Source organism: Labrus mixtus, chromosome 1, assembly GCF_963584025.1.
Source record: "Labrus mixtus chromosome 1, fLabMix1.1, whole genome shotgun sequence".
NCBI lineage: Eukaryota > Metazoa > Chordata > Actinopteri > Labriformes > Labridae > Labrus > Labrus mixtus.
This window is the reverse complement of record NC_083612.1, coordinates 25,104,745-25,124,655: the sequence shown is the minus strand read 5'-3', so window position 1 is coordinate 25,124,655 and position 19,911 is coordinate 25,104,745. Positions and strand designations below refer to the sequence as shown.

The 19,911-nt window shown below is 40.6% G+C and overlaps 1 protein-coding gene across 4 annotated transcripts in view; it reads right to left on the bottom strand.

The window, feature by feature from the left end:
- The window catches only part of zgc:158464 (uncharacterized protein LOC791139 homolog), a 92,396-nt gene that overhangs the window by 12,667 nt on the left and 59,818 nt on the right, over window positions 1-19,911 (bottom strand). The window contains exons 3-5 of one of the 4 annotated variants that reach the window (XM_061039480.1): window positions 14,645-14,863; window positions 13,675-13,773; window positions 5,420-5,566 (exon numbers count right to left, since the gene is read on the bottom strand). In XM_061039480.1, the coding sequence (XP_060895463.1) occupies window positions 5,420-5,566; window positions 13,675-13,773; window positions 14,645-14,863 (465 nt within the window). The remainder of the gene's footprint in view (window positions 1-5,419; window positions 5,567-13,674; window positions 13,774-14,644; window positions 14,864-19,911) is intronic. The other 3 variants (XM_061039498.1, XM_061039490.1, XM_061039508.1) reach the window with 3 other exon arrangements.

Sequence of the window (19,911 nt, the reverse complement as noted above, 5' to 3'; positions counted from 1 at the left end):
CACACACACACACACACACACACACACACACACCTCCATCTTCACAGATCTCTGTCTTTTCTCTTAACATGGCAGTCAGTGTATCAAGAGACAGGCCCTGTGAACATGTTGGGAAGAGTCTACATCTGTCTAGACAATGAATTCCAGGTAGAGGATGATATTACACTTTACAGTCTGTGAGCCTGCCAAGTGCTCCTGTAGCAGACTGAGTAGAAGGTCTGACAACATTAATCAATCAATTTAGGCTACACGAGACAACAGCATGTCGACAAATTTCACTGAGCTTGTGGACGCCTCTAAGTGGGGCTGTGTGAGAGCTCCTTCTTCAGATAAGGAAAATGTAACCATTCATATATTTTTAAACATTTCTTTGTGTTGTCTTTGTCTTTAAGTTGTAAATTGTGGTTTAAAAAAACTGCCAACTCTTTACTGAAACAGCCATTGAGAGGTTTGAACTTTAAGACTGTTTGCCTGTCACTTCTCATGTTCATGAGATATATATCACAACAAAGCATATAATCACATATTAAATGCTGTGTACCAAATTGTTCTTCATAAAAAATCAGGGGATGGTACAGCTTGTCTGATGTTAAAATGATGCCATATAATAATGTCCTAAAAGTTAATACAAAGGCGATTAGCAGAACTTGAGCTTTCCATTGGTTTGCTTTAAGACCCCACAGATTTAACTGTTGACCCTCTAGAGGGACTTAACCTCTAGATCTGGAAATTAAGAATTAGACTGACTGCATAGGAAGGAGTTATGGGACCAATTTTTGTAAGTAGGTTTGATATTTTCAGCACACTTTGTTGACAATGCTTCTTAAGTAAATTTTGGATGCATTTTTTTAATTTGTTTTTGTTGTACTTCATAAGAGTTAAGATCGGAGTAATTCCAGTGCAATCTGTGAACAAACACAGTATGTTTGAACATAAATGTTGCAGTTTCAGCTCTGACCACCAGGGGCTCCCCTTTACTTCCAGTAAACTCCAGGTTGAACTCGCTGGCCTTGAGCTTAGTGATGCGTTCCCCCTAAACCTAAACTAATGGAAATGATTATCCTAAATGACAAATATGGTTGTTATCCTTGCCTTCCTGACTTCCGTTTGTTATAGAACTACAGCTGAGTCCTAAAATGACAGCCTGATTGTACTGTCACATGATGGCTGCTGGTTAAATTGCAGCTCCGACCTGAGACTGGAGGAAGACTATAGCTGTAGCTTAACTTCTTCAGGGTCGTATGCTCGGACTACAGGCGGCCAAAATAAGATGTCTGCGTGTTGCATTCAAGTCTACATGAAAGTCATTTATAGTTCTCTACTTTTTCATACAGTCCATTTGAACCACATGCTGACTGCTGGGAATACACTAGGCTGAACATACAGTATATGGGCATGGGTGAGAAATAGCGTTTCCATGGAAACTGACCAAGGGGACAAGGGAGATGCATGTTTGCTCCACTCATCCCTGTCAACGCTGACAGATCACAACATGAAGACGTAGCCAATTGCTCTCCCTCAATCCCTCCTTCGCTTTCAATTCCTCTCTTCCTGTTTGAAAATGTCCCGGCCCTTCCCCTGCGTCTCCGCCTGACCTTCTCTTTTGAGCTTTCCATCTCATACACTCCACTTCTGTCTCCGACTTTTTTTCCCTCAGTGATTTTGTTTGTCAGGGACGAAGAAGATAGGGGAAAATTGACTGTGGAGGAATGTCTGCTCATCTAGGTGGGGGAAAAGAAGAGGAGAGACGGAGCAGTTACAGCTTTGATCTGTTATCTCTGCTGTTTCTGATGGTCCTAATAAATGGTTATCAATCACAGAGCCTGATCCCAAATTGTTAAATTCTCCCCTGCATTCTATATCCATATATCTTAACACACAAGGCTGCTGGTGTGGCAGTAGGATGAATGTTTCTATCTTGGTTTTTCCACACAGTCCATCTCTCAGTGTATCTAAAAGCTCACTCAGCCGTCCGCCTGACCATAGCTTTTACAATTTCTCCATTCTTCCAGCACCCACACTAATTTCTACTCTTCCCCAGATTCAACACAATCAGTGCTTTCATTTGACCTTGATTAAACCCTTTTCTTTTTCCACCACCTAGAAAAGCTTGAGAGGCTATTCTCAGAGGAGCTCACCCCATCAACCTTCCCTGTCAGAGCTCGGACTTTTCCACTCACAGAGTGCATAGTTCTGAAAGAAGAGTATAACCTCCAAACTAAACAAAAGCTATCCTTGTACTATTCTGCTTTAATGCCATCCTGAACTTGCATCGGCTATGGCAGAATTGTATTTAAAGATTGAATATCAATGGGAGAGAGCCAAACTCATTCCCCCTTTCATTCTCTGGAGCACACACTCTGTAACATGGCCATCGGGAGATTGACAAGAGGATTGGCCCGGAGGAGAACAAAAGCCTTGAGAGGCAGCTTAAGACAGACGACAGGGTGAACACACACTCTCACACACATACGGAAGTGAAATGCACAGGGGCATCTGTGTGTGTGTTATCAGTATTGTTGCTTGTAAAGCGCAGCAAATGGAATCTGTGTATCAGATTGAACTGTCAGTCAGATGGTGAGTGATTGCTGAACGACCTGCCCCCTTCAGATACGCAGCTTCGTCTAGAGAGAGCTCAATAAAAAAGAAAATAAAAAGAGGATTTTAAGAAATGTTGTGTGTAAAAGAGGGGGGGTACACACGTAAATATAGGGGTTAAATAACACTATTATTACACTGTGACAAAGCCAAAACATAAAAAGAAACAATTTAATGCAGCAAAAACAGAAATACACAACAAAAAAAGCCATTGAGTCAGTGACTTTTTCACATAGATGTTGTCTATTTTTGACAATAGCATTGTTTAACTCAGGTTTATCTGTTTGCAGATGTTACTTTACCAATAACTCACAATTTAAATTACTTATTCCACTCGGTATAAAACATCTCCAGGTCAGTTCTTCATCAAATATCAGGGAGTTATTTTATAGGTTAAAATGGTTTTTAATCAAACTTGCTATGTCTTCGTTTGTCTATAAAAATGACTAACAAATGTTCTTTTTTGTGACAAAATGGCAGCATCTCCTGCATTTACATTGTTTCATAGTTAAGTATTTTTCCTCTTGTTAAAATAATGTATTCAAATTAATATGTGAACTGTGTTATTCGGGTTGTGTTGGTGGTTTTGTATTATCTTTAATATGTCTGCAGGGTGTGGCTTACATATAAGCCATTTTCAGGTTTTTAGCACGTATAAATACTATCTGAAAACAGAAAAAAAAGAAAACAAATTAAAATGCAAAGATATTTTATTGACATAGTGTGCGAGGGCCAAAATATAAAAAAATGATAAGTATTAAAAACAACAAAATTAAAGGGATAATACAGCATCACATTCTGAACAACAGGAATAATTCTCTTCCCCCTGTGCATACACTCCTCAGCAAATTTCTCTAATTAAGCCAGCTAATTAATTCTCATCTATTAACAGTGCTCCTATCAGAAAGGATGACCAGGCTGACGTGTGAAGTGTGCCATCATCCGCTGAACTGAGAGGGGAAAATTAAGTCTTCCAGCCAGGACATGTGAAATGATTAACAGGTCTGTATCTCATTAGAAAGCAGTGCACACTAAAAAATTGTGATCAGCGTGATATATACTCACCCAAATGGTCGTTCAAGAAATCTTTCACTTTTATGCTGATATTAATTATGTGCATGTGAATCTCAAATGATGGGTTTGTCTCGTAATTTTTTAGAGATTCCACCATATTTGAATGCAATTTTCTCTGTTATATCAATAAATAAATAATAAAATATATTCTAATTAGGTTTTCCAAGACAAAGGGATGACCCTCCAAAGTGTCAGCTAGTGAATCTATTTCAAATTAAATCTGGATATCTTTTCATTACTTACTTTTTTTCAGTCTTCATTGATATAAGGAGGGAGGAGTTTAGAGAAATGCCTCATAGTCTGGATAATTCATTCTTGTCTAAAAAAAACAAAGGGAAAAAGCTCTGCACTGTACTTAGACAAAAGTGCTTCCATTTATATGTAGATGTAATATCTATGCTGTCAAGCTGCATTTACATATTGATAATGAAGTATGACCTATAAAGCTAATTTCCCTGTACTGTAATGCACATTGTTTTTTCCTAGTTTACATTAGAGTCAATCCTAATAGCCTTCACAAACACAGACACTTAGCTCTCAGGCAATCTGCAGTATGTAAGCAATCCTGTGTGTAACGGATGACTAATGTCCTGGTGCGTGACCGAGAAGCTGCCTGAACGCTGAGGTCAGCAGAGTGCATTGTAACTGTATTCACCAGGGTCATGGAGGCCATCACCCCCCATGTCTGCCACTTTGACCTTAGACCCCAAAGATGTAGAGTGGGGCCATACTGGCTCAGACAGAGCGAGGATCACTTTACAGCTGGATGCCAATCTTAAACCCACTCACATCACAGAGGCAACCAGAACCTTTCCCATGGATTTATGGACATAAATCAACCCCTCGCCATGTCCTCGCCTTCAGCACGCAGCGGTGTCCTTTTACACGCTCTTACTCTAAGTCTTCCCACTCTGTCAGGGGAAACCCCATTCCTGGCATTAGTTCTGCTACACGTCCCTCTTTTCCCCCGGTAATTACAGCAGTCAGAGTTTGAGCTTTAGAAAGGGCTTCAAAAATCCACTAGAGGATGTATTTGTGGAAAAACAGATCAATTACTACATTGTGCGATAAGATGCTAAATATGGCTTAACCTGAGTCTGATTTTCCAATTCATGTAACCAACTTGTAGAGAGCAGCAGGCTGGAGGGACATCTGGGACGGTTATGAGTATGTTGACAAGAGGAAATGGGGGTCACAGCAAATGGCAATTACGCATGCAGAAGGCGGTTCGGCACAATTAAAACTAATGAGCCTTCAGCCCTAAAAACCTGCACAAGAATGAGTGATTTTCTGCCACATGTAATCCAGATGGAAAAGTGCAGTCATTACTGAGCTAATACCCAACGTCACACTGTGTAATGCTGTTAAAAGTTGAAGTCTTTCAGCAAGTCATCACTGACCAGTCAAGTGTAAGTGGACACTTTCACATAATCAGAGATTGCCTTTCTGTACTGCTGGAATGTTTTGAAAATGATCAAAGAATGTGCTGGTGGAGGAAACCACTTTAAGTGGAATTCTTAGCAAGCCAAATGTAATCTATTTTGTTGTCTGTATAAATACAAGTGAAGATATAGATCACACTTATGTTGTCTCCAAATAAAACGCAGACAGATAGACAGATATATGATGACATGGGATGATGGATGGATGGACGGAGATGGATGGGGGATTCATGTTAGGGGGTTTGGGGTGTAATGGAGGGTAGTTGACGGGAACGACGCTGGACAATGTGAACACCAACACCCACCCTGGTGGTGCTGGTCACAGCTTGTCTGTCCAGGAGAGGGCTGAGCTGTCTGCGAGGGAGACTCCAGCTCCTCCGCAGGGGGAGGGCTGGTGTTGAGCTGCCCAACAGGAGGGGGCCACGGTAGGTCCTTGATCACTTTAATCTCTACTGCAAGGGGCGACGGAGCCATCAGAGGAGAGATGGAGGGAAAGGAAAAAGGACAGCAATGAGAGACAAATGGACGGCACAGGGAATGAGGAGAGGGAAGTAATGACAGGATAAAGAGATACAAAAAGACAAAAGGAAGAAAGCGCAAGAGAAAAATAGATTAGAGCAGAAGATCTCAGCATTGTTTGAGGAGAGCTGGTTTATTTTTTTGATCCGAAGGTTTGCACTAGCTGTGGACTAGACAAGAAAATAAATGCAACAAGACTGAAAAAGAAGTGAAGTTAGATTACTGGACAGTAGGGTGGGACTCTGATGGCAGGTGACATGTTGACTTGGGTCATGGTTGATTAAAAAAAACCTGAATTTGTAACAGAAGCTAATTGTCAAAGGTTATTTTCTTTTTAATTGAAAGCTCAACTTGGAAAGGAATTTGGAAGGATTCAAAGTCAGTAAACAATCTGTTAAGCTTATATTGCTTCTAGAAGATGCTTCTGAACCCCAGCCCTACCTGAATAGTCAAACCCTCTGTAGTCTTAGCTCCCCTCTCCATTGGCTCCTTCTCAACAATCCTGACAATCCAGATAAGAACCCAGACTGACTGAGTTAAGTTTCACTTTTGGATCCAGGTGTGTGATATGATGGACTTTATTTGGAACTACACCAAGGGCTTCGAACTCCACATCCCTTAAATAATGTATGTTTAGTTTAAAGATAGGTACTGATAAGAGTTTATCAGTATACATTATACATGTGTTTTAAGCAGGTGCTATATAACTAAAGTTGTTATGACTATAACTATTATTATGCCGTTTTTGTCAAGTCGTTATTTTAAAGTCTATAGACCTTTATATGAACAACAATGTAAAGAGCGTGATTCACTGGAATCTACCTCAGATCAATCCGTCCTGGCAGTGGACTCTCCACAGACTTTGACCCTCATGTCCAACAGGATTTGTCAGGTCAAGAAAGAAGTAAAAGAAAAAGCCGTATTCAAAACTGTAATGTCAATAAAGCTGACTCAGTGCTCCTTCAGCAGCGCTTGATGAAAAGGGTTCAACTGTTTTCACAACCATTACTGTGTCACTGTCTTGTTTGGTACACAGGCTTGTGTTTGCATAATGTTATGGACTTGTCTCTCTTCCACCCTGCAAGGAATTGCAGCAGCAGTGGTAAAGGACAGGCTAATGAGAAGCAATATCTGCAAGCTTGATGAAGGGGGGAAACTGTAGAATATTCTATCTGACAAGCAATTAAATAGCTGGGCCTGCGGTGTCAGGGGGCTAATCTAGAGAAAGGTGGCTGAAAGTAGGAGCTGATTGCTGTCTTTCCTGATGGGAGAGGTGTGGGCTGGTGGACGGGAGGAGCTGTAGGGTGGGGAATGGAAGACAGAAGGTCAGAAACTCTAGGAGATAATTCAACTTCCACCACTTTGGGGTGAAGTAGGGGACTCTTTTCCTGTGAGATTAAAAGCCTAATGCTCATTTCACATTGCAGATTAGCGTGTAATTGTTTGGGGCTCTGCTCTCTGTGGCCTCGCTGTGAGGACGAGGAGACGATTTGGCCAAGTGTGGCTCAGTTTTGCTTGGTTGCACAGCTGAATAATAGCATTTAGTACCATGTAAATTGAGGTAAACTCATTCAGAAGCCAGGTGTGTTGTTACTTTTTTAAACTCTGGGTGACTGGAATCTCAGCAATCCTAAAAAACAGTAATAACAAAAACCCAACCAGTCACCAGGTCCTCTTGAATAATCACTGATGTTATGTTGCTGTCTCTTTGAGTGCATTTACACATTGTGGCATTTCATCAATTATAAATTCAAAGAGGTGATAACCGCAGATTCCTTCACACATGACAGGTGATTTACTCTTCAACCCTGAAGACTTCAAACTGCCAGAAAATATTTTCACCGACCTGCCCCCATACTATAAACCTGTTTATGTGGTGGTATAGTGGCTGATGCAGAATTCCAGTGATTATAAACTCTGCAGACGGTATGCTGGAGTGAACAGCAGGTTCACTGTTTCAGAGACTTGAGGTGAAATTAAAGTATATAATAAAATTCCCACCTTATATTATGTCAATTAATGCAACTTCGCTCTTGGTTTACTTGTTGTAGGTTAGTACGTTTATGGACCTATGGGATTGAAACAATGCGTAAAGAAAAATAATATGACACCATAATCCTTAAAATCACATCAGTTTACAACAGCTCCTGTTGACTGAGGTGAAAAACAGTTCAATCGTATTTAAGTGCACAAAGATGGCCATGATAAGACTTGTATAACAACTGGATCACCTTGTCATGTAAATATACCATGAAATGTGAGCTTTGGAGGATGTATAATGCTGGCAATATGTCTCTTGGTTAGGACACTGACAGATTAAGCAGTCTGGTGGGGGGCATTCAGTAAGCTTGAGTTTTGCAAACACTTTGGCTGATTATTTGTTTCTATAGTGCAGTTCATCACTAGAACCTGAGAGCACTTGAACAATGGGCAAGGGTCCCTTTTTTTTATCTATGTTTACCTTCCCTTTTTCCTCCAGGAGTAGAACTTATTTTAAAGTCAGGTATTTGTTTACCCTGGCATTTCATTAGTCCCTAGCACTTCATCACCGTAAACAGTGCAGCACCATAAATCAACGGCTATGCTGTTCCCACCTTCGCCATTTAATTTAGTTCTGCTTAATTTGGTTGGCTAATTGCATGCATATTCAAAACAAGCTGGAAGATCGCAATGTTTATGCCACACATCATGAGCAGAGGAGCGTCAAAAACAAACCAGCATCTTCTGAAGACGTGTTTGTTCCAATGGCACCCAAATCATTACAGATAACAGCTGTGTTATGCTCCAGGGGAACTGAAATGCCATCTCATAGTTTTCTCCTTTACTGTATTTCTCACATTATATGGTCCATCACTCTTTCAAGGCACAGATCTGTTTTGAAATTTGGTTTGTTTACATAAAATATGAAAGTGGGTGATGGAGATGTGATGACAGTACGGCATTTACCTCAGCTCTTATCAGGAGAGAGAACGAAGAGGTGTATAAATGACGGCCGGTCGGCAGGAGTTTCAAAGAGGGGTTGACGAAGGTGTGCTGCCTTGGAGGGGAGATATACAGCGCTGTTGTGTGTGGCCAATGTGTGTGAGTGAAGATAAGACCTGTGGCGGTGCTTGGTGAAAGACGACAGGACCCGTTTGAGGCTCATGAAAGCGGGCTGTCAGGAAGGTTATCAGTGGGGTGCTGCAGCAGAGGCCAAGAAGACGAGACAGAGCTGAGATGGAGCAGAGGAGTGACGGACAGACAGACATCGTTGGGGCAACCAAATCAGCCAAGCAGAGCTTAACAGAATCACAGGACCTGCAAAACATCTGGCTTTGACCCTTGTGCAAAAAAGAAAAACAGTACAGAACTGTAACTGAATCAATTATTTATTTAAGGACTTGAGCTTCAGATTTCTGGGTCGTTAAGCACATAGGGATTCATTAAAAAAACATAAAGCTGCTTAAGACCGGAGGGAGCCACCAATAGCGCCTTCTCTTATCTAGTGTTAAATGTATGGCACCCCACTGGGCAGGAGCCAAGTGGAAGAGTTAGAAGCAGGTAACAGAGGGCAAGGAGATTAGGTAACAATGGCCCTCAATACATTTCCTGCTGTGAGGAGGCTCAGATTTCTGATGGCGGCATGTCCATGTCTGCCTGAGTGAGTGAGAGTGCCATGTGCAAGTGAAGCACTTGCGCTGACACTGACAGACCGGCCAGCAGGTTTTCCATTGCAGGTTTCATCTTATGGTCAAATTCTAAAGAGTATTCACCTCCAGGCTCATCCATCACCTCCTCAGCAGCCAGGAGGGAGACAGGAAAGAGAGTGCTCAGTCTGTGAAGTGTGTGTGTGTGTTTGGGGGGGGGGGGGGGGGGGGGGGAGAGAGGATGAGTGATTAACCAAACCGCAAGTACACAGCACCCCTACACCCTAACAAGGCAGGGAATTTACATTCCATTGCATACCTGTCAGGAGATAGCCCAACAGTGAATAATAACGCCAGTTCAAGTGTTGTGAAGAGGCGAGCATGCAGGCAGTGGTGGGGACAGCCGAGGAAAAGGGCTGCAGATGGGAGCATTACTCTGCTCTCCTTCTTAAAGCATTAATGAAGACAAATAGTCTTTTAAGAAGATGGTATTAGCATGTTACACCATGGTGGGAGGGCGTAGGCTGCACTTGGTATTCATTTAATCTACCCCTTCTTTTTTAAATCTTACACCCACTCCATGGCTTAGTCAGGTTGTGCATTTTTTTTTCATTATCTGCTAATATTTTGTTTGCAGACACTTTCATTCCCCACATAATTGTTGGAATACAAACTGTGAATGTTTGGTGGAAACTAGCTTTGGAATACAGCTGGTGAACGGCATCATTAGTCACTGATATTACACAGTCACAAAGTGCTTCAGCAACTAGAGAAACATCACTGAGGGAAAATTGCTCTCTAGAAACCTAACAGCACACGGAGGCTGTGGTTAGGCTGCTTTTAAAACAGGCCATCTGCCCACAGAAGTGCTTGAATCAGGCCTGAAATAGCAAACTGGAAACACTTTTATAAGCTGACTTAATAGCTGACATCTGAGGACACATCTGCATCCTGGCAACGGAGAGCAGTAGTAGATCTTCAATTCAACCATTTATTTCTACAACACTTGGACAACTTTTATGTTTACTCGTTCATGGTATTTTTTCTGTATATCATGCACAAACATTCATTTCTGATTCTGCTCTTAAACTGTTTGGTTATTTGTGCAACATGTACAATATGTGCATTTTTTTATTTTTCTTCTTTGATGTTTCCTTACTCTTTTCTGCAGCTTGAAACTGAACCTTTCCTAGTTAAAGAATAAATAATGGTTAATTGTATCTCATTAAGACATTAGAATAACGTGTTTAGAGACCAAAATGATCTAGTTACAGATTTAACTAAAGAAAATCCAACATAAAATGAGACTCTTGATCCACCATGACATCCAATCCCAAAACCTGGAGTCCACTAGGACTTGAGTGAAAATTTCGAGAAGTCTCATTTTAAAGATTACAGTAAGTCCACGACCTTATGACTCAGGTTTTATGTTTCATGAACCTCAAGTGACCCTGCTTTGAGTATGGAAGCGAGATCTCTCGTAACTGAGCCTATAATAAACAGGATACCTACGATTTATGACACTGAAAAATTGATTGTCTCAAATTTCTTGACAGTGTCCCTCAGAAACAGCTGTTCAGCCAGCCGGTTTCAAATCCAATGGTTTTCGCAGAGTTCAGGCGTTTAAGATTTGGAACCAAAAACTGGCCACAGAGTGTTAGTTGGTTCTTTAGATAGTGCCGGAGAGATGAAGTTTGGAGGGCTAGTGAAGTGGGATTGTTCACAGCCTTTAAGAATTGGCTCAAAAGTGGACTTAAAAATACTGAAGCAGTGTAAAATGTCTTGACAGTGGAGGTAAGCTGGTTGCAGAGATCAGAGCCTCAGGTGCAGGCACAAAAGCTCAAGCCTTGAAAGGTGGGAAACTTTTTCTAAGCCCCTTGATGTCTGGATCCAAAGCTGGTCTACTCTAACACATGAAACAAAAACAAGCCTGCACTGATGAGGCTTGTCCCAAAGACGTCTTTGTCATCCTTCCCCTTTTTTGTCTTCCAAACAGTAGGGAATTATTTCTGCCTGAATGAAACATAACACAGAAAGAAGACGAGCAATAAATCAAAGTACTTTAAGGACGGCAGCTCTCTTCTTTGAAAGCTAACTTAAAGACACATCACTCCAATTCCAAGCCAAGTCTTTGACATACAAAATGAAATGATTCACTGTCACAGGAGGGATGTTGTCTGTAAAAGGGAAAGTTGAAAGAGGGATGTGTTAGTAAATAGCTGCCTACACAAACACTTCTGAGTGTTGCTTGACAGAAAAATAATGAGGGAGAAAAGGAAATTGATTAAGAATGCAGCATCCCCTTATTTAACTAATCACAGGCAGAGGCAGAACAGCGTGACTGCAATGAAGACCTCGGTTCCTAAAATACTTTGAAGTGAATGGGGAACAGAAATCAAGTGACAGAAACATTATGAAACGTCAAAAAAGTGACTAATGAATAGACAGACACAAGGTTTGCTGGTCGACTTGTCAGCACTGTCTTCATATAGCAATAAAAATCCATCTTAGCACGTCGCTTATTACTATGTTTTTAAAAACTAGATCTTTAGAATCCATTCAATGTCGAGCCACAGCTGAGAATCAGAAAATTTAATTAATAATGATGCCTCTGCATGACCTGCGAAAGCTAACATGACCATCAGCAATAAGATTGATCATTTCGATATATATTATTAATAAGTGAATCTGCTGCCTTGGTGTCAGGTGTCAGTCAAGGTGATTAACAGTTCTAGGCAGACACAGTAACATTTTCCAAGGCAAAGATTCTCAATGAGGTTTAACTGTTAAAAAAGCAGGATAATGTTTCTCACAACTACTTACATGTACAGGAAAATATCAGTAAAGAGATAACAGGTCCATAGGGGGGACGAACTGAAAGCTCCTCAAAAGAGCTTTAAATACATGTGTTCGGACTTGTTTTCTTATGGGATCAATTCGTGGCATGAGGAGTCTGTATAAGATGTGTTTAGATGTTGGATTTAAAGAATAGCTTTACAATATAATGTAAATAATACACAATCCCCAAACTACCTTGATACAAAATTCCCTTACAAGTTTTGAATGTGTTCAGAATGGACCTTACTTCGACAAGGTATTAATTTGTAATTTGCCTCCAAATCTCTACCCGAGTCCCAAATGGTACATCTGTGACTGCCCATCAACAGCAAAACTCTGTTTGGGATTTATCTGTCTCCTTCTTTCTCTCATCAGTTTTGCTTTTAATGAAATATCATGTAAATGCACTGCAGTGTTTCTGAACCAAACAGAAGGGGAAATAAAAGATGAATAATACACAAGAGTAATATATCAAAATAGAATGAAAAGTATTAAAGAATATAATATGATCTGAACATAATGAAGAGAATATCAAATATGCTGATATTGGTCCACGTCCATCTTCTCTGAGAAATTACAACACTCAGCTCAATTACTCTTCCAGCGTGAAAAACTGAAGAATGGGTGAAAAAACTGGCATCTTATTTTCCCAGTTGTATACAACAATAAAAATCTGCTCTCATTTAGATTTAATTACAAATACAAATGTTATTCATTGATGAGTTATTTATCCTCATCCAAGCAGAATAACTATCATTTCTAATGACAAGTAAAGCTGAGCTAAAAGCTTAAAAGCCTTTTTGTGTATATTTTCCATTTAAAATGATCTTCAAATAATTTATTTTGATATGATTAAGAAAAGCCCCCCTGTAAGAGGCTCACTGGGATCACTGGTTGTTTGGTCTGTCTTTTAAAGCAGAATGGAAAAGCACTATGAGCTTATTAGGTAGAAATGAATTTGCACTAGTTCAGCTTACATTTGAATTCCCATAGAAGGGCAAAAATATGTTTCAACGTTTTTTCAAGCTGGATTTTTGCATCACTAGAGGTGGAGAGGTGACATCCATTCACTCACTCCACCAGTTACACAGATCACCTCATCTTCCCTTCTTCCAAACACAAAGGAGAGTTGCTGCACTTTTTGCACTTGTTACGTATCCACTGAAAGGCTGATTTGAAGAGGATTTATAGGATGGCTGTTCCTTTTTTAGTCCACTTCAAGCACTAGGCAATCACAGTAGCATCCTCTAGTTAATGTCACACAAATCCAGAACATTTCTAACAAGCTGATTTGCATTTTTCTGTAAGTGGGTGACCTTTTTTCCAAGTGCTGGTGGAGTTGAATTTCAGAGTCTACATAATCATTTTTGCAGTGTTAACCAAATCCCACAACTGCTAATAACCTTGGTTGTATCATTACATTTCAATTACATTTTTACATTGTGCACTTAGGATTTAAGTGTGACATATATCCCAATACTCAACATTAACTATAACCCAGGAGGTTCAGGCATACAATTTGAATATGAAAACACAGAAAGACAACAGAAACTCCCAAGCCCCGTCTCCATTGGTACCTGTGAGGGATTTAGAGGTGCAGTCCTTTCTTCCGGGGGGATCTGATCCAGTGCCATTTACAGAGCCCTCGTAGCTAATGCAGTCATAACAAAGCAGAGCTGTTCAAGGATAGAAAAGACAAGTATAAAGAGAAAATGGGCGATGAAAAATAGAGTCAAGGGTTGGTGATTTTCTTTTCTTATATTAGATAAAAGGCTTGGTATTTTATGTCTGGGGTGCATATTTAGGATCCAAAGCCATATTCTTTCCAGGAACAGCCCTGTTTGATGTTATGGCTGTGTTAGCCATGCTAAAGCTCTCAAACCACAATGACTACCTGCACCTTCATGCACCTGCACAACCAACCATGCCCCCCTGAGCAGCTAAGGCATAATCTAAGTTCAAACAGGCAGCAGTTGGATCAAGACAGCAAACAGTCGACTAGACACCTGCAAGTGAACTTAGCGGGTGCTTTAACAGAGGAGAAGAAAAGATGTGTTAACAGAGAGTAAAGAGCAGCAGCAGCAGAACCTTAAAACCTGACAAAAACTAAAAAAATATATATTAGAGCTAAAAAAAAAAACAGACAGCTGGGTTAGTTGAGCAGAAAAGTTTCACATTTGATTTTGTGAAAAGGTTGAAATTTTAAAAAGTAAAACCCTTGTAGAAAAGCAGTTATCCTCAAACAGTATTAGTTTACATGGCCAGGTTCAATATTTTGACAGCAGCACTAACAGTATGAAACAGTCACAGCTGAAGGTAAAATGCATTTGAATATGGATAAGGATAAAGAAAGCTTTCACTCTGTTTTAAGGACAAACCTCAGCAATACATTAGCAAAACAGAGCAAAACAGTGAGGGTGTAATTCAGTACTAACTATTTTAAGCTACCTCTCCTAGTTTTAGATATGCTACGTGTTTGTTTTTCAAACTCCCTTGACTCACCGTAATACAGTTCTATCTAATGCCTCTGTGCACTTTCTCTCTTACCTGCAAAGGCTTTGGAAATCCTCTCTTTCTTCCACTCCCAGGGCTGGTCGTACTCCTCAGGGGGTCGTTCATCATCCTGTGGCAGTCGGCTTTCTCTGGGACAGCGCGAGCGCTCAGGGTCGGAGTCCCCACCGTTCTCGGCTGGCTCGTACGGCGTGTCGTACAGCGGCAACTGCCTCAACGATCCGTCCTTTGATCCTCGTCCCCCAGAACGTATTTCTATAAAACAGGGATAACAACGTGTCTTTATGACAGGTTTCTGAAATAAGTATCCACGAAACACAGCAAATGAGATCTGTGGACTTAAGATACATTGACAAAACCAGAAAAAAGGTTTGTAAAAGCCACTTGCACATTTTTTTTTGGAAAAGACCAATACATGGAGATATTCACCTTCCAAATGATTAGACTTGGAGGAACAATTGCCTCATATTCATAGTTTTAGCTACTTCTATTCTAATAACTTTCTCTAATACCTTTGCCACCTAAGGCTGAAAAGTTAACACTTAATATTGTTTTCAACTCAATGGAGAATGATCAGAAAAGTGAACATGACCTGGGATCTCAGGTTTGTTTCTTTTATATCGAGTGCATTCCAACAACACTGAGGTAAGCCCACTAAAGAATCAAGACAGTCAAAAATTCTGTATGTTGATAGGATGTGTGAGTGTCATACAAGGGGCCTCCTTCATGAGGTGAATGATGGTGACAGTTTGCTTTTTAACTGATGACAGACAGGGGAAGTAGAAGAGAGAGTTGAAATATGTGTAGAAGAGGGAGACCTGGAAGGCTGAGCATCTGTGAAGCACATAGTGTAGCCTCCCTGAACACACCAAAAATCACTGTTCTAAACAACCTTGCTGCGGGCTGCATTCGCCTGCTCTGCCAGAACATGGTGAGCATAATTTCCTTTACCCAGCACCCCGTTCTTTCTATGATTGGCCCAAAAACTGTGAACACTGTTCTTAACATTGAATGCATATTTACTCCAGTCCTGTTAGGAGTTTTATTCTCTTCCTATAATTAGAATATACAGCTTTATTTGTTTGTGTTATATGCTTTCAAAAGATTCTTAAATGTCCCGTTAAAACGGTGTGAATGTTCTTAGTAATTATGATCAATTGCACAAACGCTGATTTTGGATATGAATACTGACATTTGTTGAAAATCATGTTTTTTCTCTCCAAATATTATCTGGATATACTTCAGCAAATATCACTAGAGGTCCAAAACAGGAACCAAATTCAAGGTCTAAAAAACAACAGGAATTCTGAAATACAAAAATGTTCATGACAACAACAAATATAACATAATATACTGATGACTGCCGTAGCTGTGGAGGTGTATGCCCTTAGGGAGCTGTCAGAAAAAGGTTCTTCCACTTTGGAGAAAGATTTTATGGAAAACTGCAATTATCATCAAGATGTCTTATCGTGAGAAACCTGCTGAATTCATGTAGTGTATAAAGTTAGTGGATGTAGCCTGGGTGAAAAAGTGAAGCTGCTGGCCCCCACCTGTCCTGTTCTATTAAAGTCTATGAGAAAATAATGATGATTTATTTTTATTTTTTTTATCTCAGTTAACATTTTAACAATGATTTTTGGGCTAAAAATAGTAGTCCAGTTTATTAGGTGATATTGCTAGTTGCAGATAAACAACCTGACTAACCTCTGACCAGAATGAGCACACTAAAGCCCTTTAAAGTTTAAAAAAATGTATCTCTACAACCTCAGTTGGAAGAAGATGATTCCTCGACAGAAAAGACTAAATTCTGGAAGTACAACATCTCAAATGCAGCTACTTTGCAGCACATACAAGCCAGCCAAGGTGATCTCAAAGAGGACTCTGAGTGCTGGAAAAGAGTTTGGACAAGAATGTACTACACTCTCAATTTAGAGAGGTTTTTCATCTGCTATGTTGGTTGGATGAAATAAATAAGTACAGAACATGTTACATTGCAGATATATTAATGGAGGATTAAAAAAAGCATTTCAACAATTCAGGAGTTGGCAAAACATGATGATATAAATATAGTGCACCTCCACATCAGAATCATGAGTCATTACTTATATGTATGTTTTTTTTTTCTATTCATGTTAAAAATCTGCTAAACATCACCTGACCCCAACAAATGCATGCATGCCTTTTTATCCTCCATGTAGGGAAATGAAACAGATCTCACTCTTAGTGAAGCATTATACCCTTGAGAACTCTCCTCTTCTCTTTGCCATCCTCTTCCCTTCTCCGATCTCCCTACACTCATATGAAGTTGTTAGCTGCCTGCACCCTTCCTCCTGAGCCACACGAAGCTGTTAGTGGCTAGCAACACCATCGAGTAATGCAATGCGAGGAGAATGAAATATTGTGCCACACTGCTGCATAATTACCTCTTAGCCCAGGGGAGCTCTTGCGGAAAAATGAGCAATGCATTGAGCCTAATGGAGCTACCCGCTGGTGGTGGTGGTGGTTGTGGTGGGAAGTGGAGGGGTGGAGTGAGGTGAGGCTGCCAGGTCCCGCATCTCATCTTAATCGTGCATTAGGCAAACTCACACTCTTTGATCTCTCTTTCACTCTTGCAGTGGTTTTATGAGATCCTGGCATGATTACATCCCACCTCCCCTGCAGGAGAACAAATAGCTCCAGAAGAGGATGGAAGAAGCGACGGGAGGTTTCAGGAGGAGGGGAGGGGGGTATTAATGGTGGGGTGTAAATCCAGTGGGAAGAATCCTTTAATTGGAGGCACGCTCCCTCCGATAAACTACAGCACTGGATTAAGACTCCCTTTTGAGCCTCCTTCCACTGTCTCTTTTAATTGACTTATGTCCTTCTAACCTTCTATACTTCATTGTTTAATTTCATTCGTCCATCTTTGCTTCCTCCATGTCAGCTTCTGTTAAGGCATGCTGGGTAAAGTGGGTGGGGATACATCTGTCTCACAAATTACAGTGATTGGCATGGAAATGGGCTTGCATGTTGCAACACAGCTGCACTTTATCTTCTGTCTTTGACCTCCAAACCCTCCTAAGAGTCAAGGGTCAACCACCACACCCTCCCTTGATGTTTTTGGATCTCCCCTACTCGGATGTCAGAGTTCCTGTCCAGATGTTGCACTTCCTCTTTTTGCTTTTTTGCCCCCTATTTTGGCTCTTGGAAACCCCTACATTACCCCTGAAAACACTTGCAATATTTGATTTATGTTCACATGTTTAACTTGTGTAAAGTTTAATGTAAAGACGAACAAGAACTTTCAAGACAACTTGCAAAGTTTTGAGAGACAAAAGTTAGTTTTTTTGTATGGTAAAATTAAACATCTAGAAAGTGAGATGCACCCAACAGGGTATCAACATGTCATGAAGCAGCAGCAGCTCTGAACAAAACCATCTGTTTAGCACCAATAAAAGTACTGTGCAGAGCAAAATACTGAGAACCAAAAAGCTGCATTTTAACTAAAACCATTGTTCCCCAATGAGATAAAGACATGGAGACTGATTGTCATGGAAATAATTAAACTGTTAAGCAGTCAGATGGATGTAGTGTTCTAAATGCAAGCTAAAAATCTGAAACATTGAGAAGAGTGCTAAGCTGTAAAACAAGTCTTTGTGATCTTTTTTTTTTTTTTTTTCTTATCCTTCATGAGCTGCAGAGATTAATCCTATGATAAGAGAGATATATTCCTTGCAGTAAGGCTCCTGTTTCACTAACTACAGGAGGAGCCCTCTGGGCCTATTATCATGGCAGTGCATGGGCTGGAAGAGAGCTCTGGATTAAATCAAAAAACATTAACTGCAACCAACCTGGCAGCCGCATCCTGCTGTACATAAAGTACTGACCAAGCCACCCAGCCCCCATCATCCAGACCACTCTGTCTCATCCATCCTCCTGCTCCATTATAGCCAACCATTTAAAGTGATTGCATTTGCAAGAAATTTGCAAACAGCGGCATAACTACGCTTTTATTGCATGGCTAAAGCTTCTAATATTTAAAGGAAAAACACATTTATCTGCCTCTCTGCTCGACTGCCACCCACCTACTCCCACTGAGCCAGAATTTACTGCTTCAAAGTCTCTGCAGGGGCACAGTGAATATCTGGATTTGATTGAGGGGATCTCTTGTGCACAAGTGAAGGATTAAATGTGATTGACTTTACATCCCGGGAAAACAATGGCCAGAAATAACACGGGCTTCAAGGGTCTGCTCTGCCTGCTCTATTAGCTAACAGATTTTAAAGAAATCCTGAACCTGTGTATCTCTTATTATGTCAGAAAGCAACGTTAATCAAAAAAAAGGATGATTTTTGCCGAATGCGTAAAAAATATCAATGAGAGAATGGGGTAACTGAAGATACAAAGTAGTGGAACATGCACTCTTTAATGAAATATAAATGATAGAGCAGATGCTGTCTGATACACGCTCATTAATCAATAAACTAATGCTTTACTGCTGAGCTGCTCATGAATGCTAATGTTTAAAAGAAGTTTAGCAAACTTACTTGACCAGCCAAGCTTGTTCCATAATAAAGTCTCACAGCTGCAGCAGGTTGGATTAACAAATCCTCTGTCGGTCATTTGTAGGAGTCAGGAATTTGATTTCATTCTCTTTGATTGCACAGGTCTGTCAAGAGCAAACAGGCTCATTCTTATGATTGAAGCAATAAGACATATGGGCTATATCGGGGGCCACCCACAGGTATTTTGAATCACTCAGAGATCTAGCTGACAAGCGAGGGTGTTTGCTCTTTGACCCGTGGCGGCCTGCTGCCGAGCGTCAGTCTTCTTATTGAGTGATGCTTAGAGGAGGCTCTAGCCGCCAACCGTCCCCCACTGACCTCTGGGAAAACGGTCGCGATAAGTAAAAACAAAACAACCCTTTCAGCTCTGCACTTGATTTCATTTTGATGTTTTCATGAAACAAAGGCGGCAAAGAGAAAACGAATAAATTAGCATGTGTGCTTCTTTTTTCTTTTGTTCTAGTCCGTCTAATTTCAACATTATGCTCTTGATATGATACTACACAATTTGTAAAGTGTATGCAAACAATAAGCTTTGATTTTTAACAGTCATTCTCCTGTTTGTCTTTAAATATGACAGGCCTGTCCAACTGCATGCTGGATGCCCGTGTGCTGCTGCGTCTTCATCAGCCTCCTGCAGGCAGAGGGAAAGCAGCCATGCCGAGTGTTCTTCCAGTCTCCTTACTCCTGACTCACACTGTGCCAAGCTTGTGGTGGCTAAACTCAGAGGCCTGCCTGTCACACACACATACTGTATAT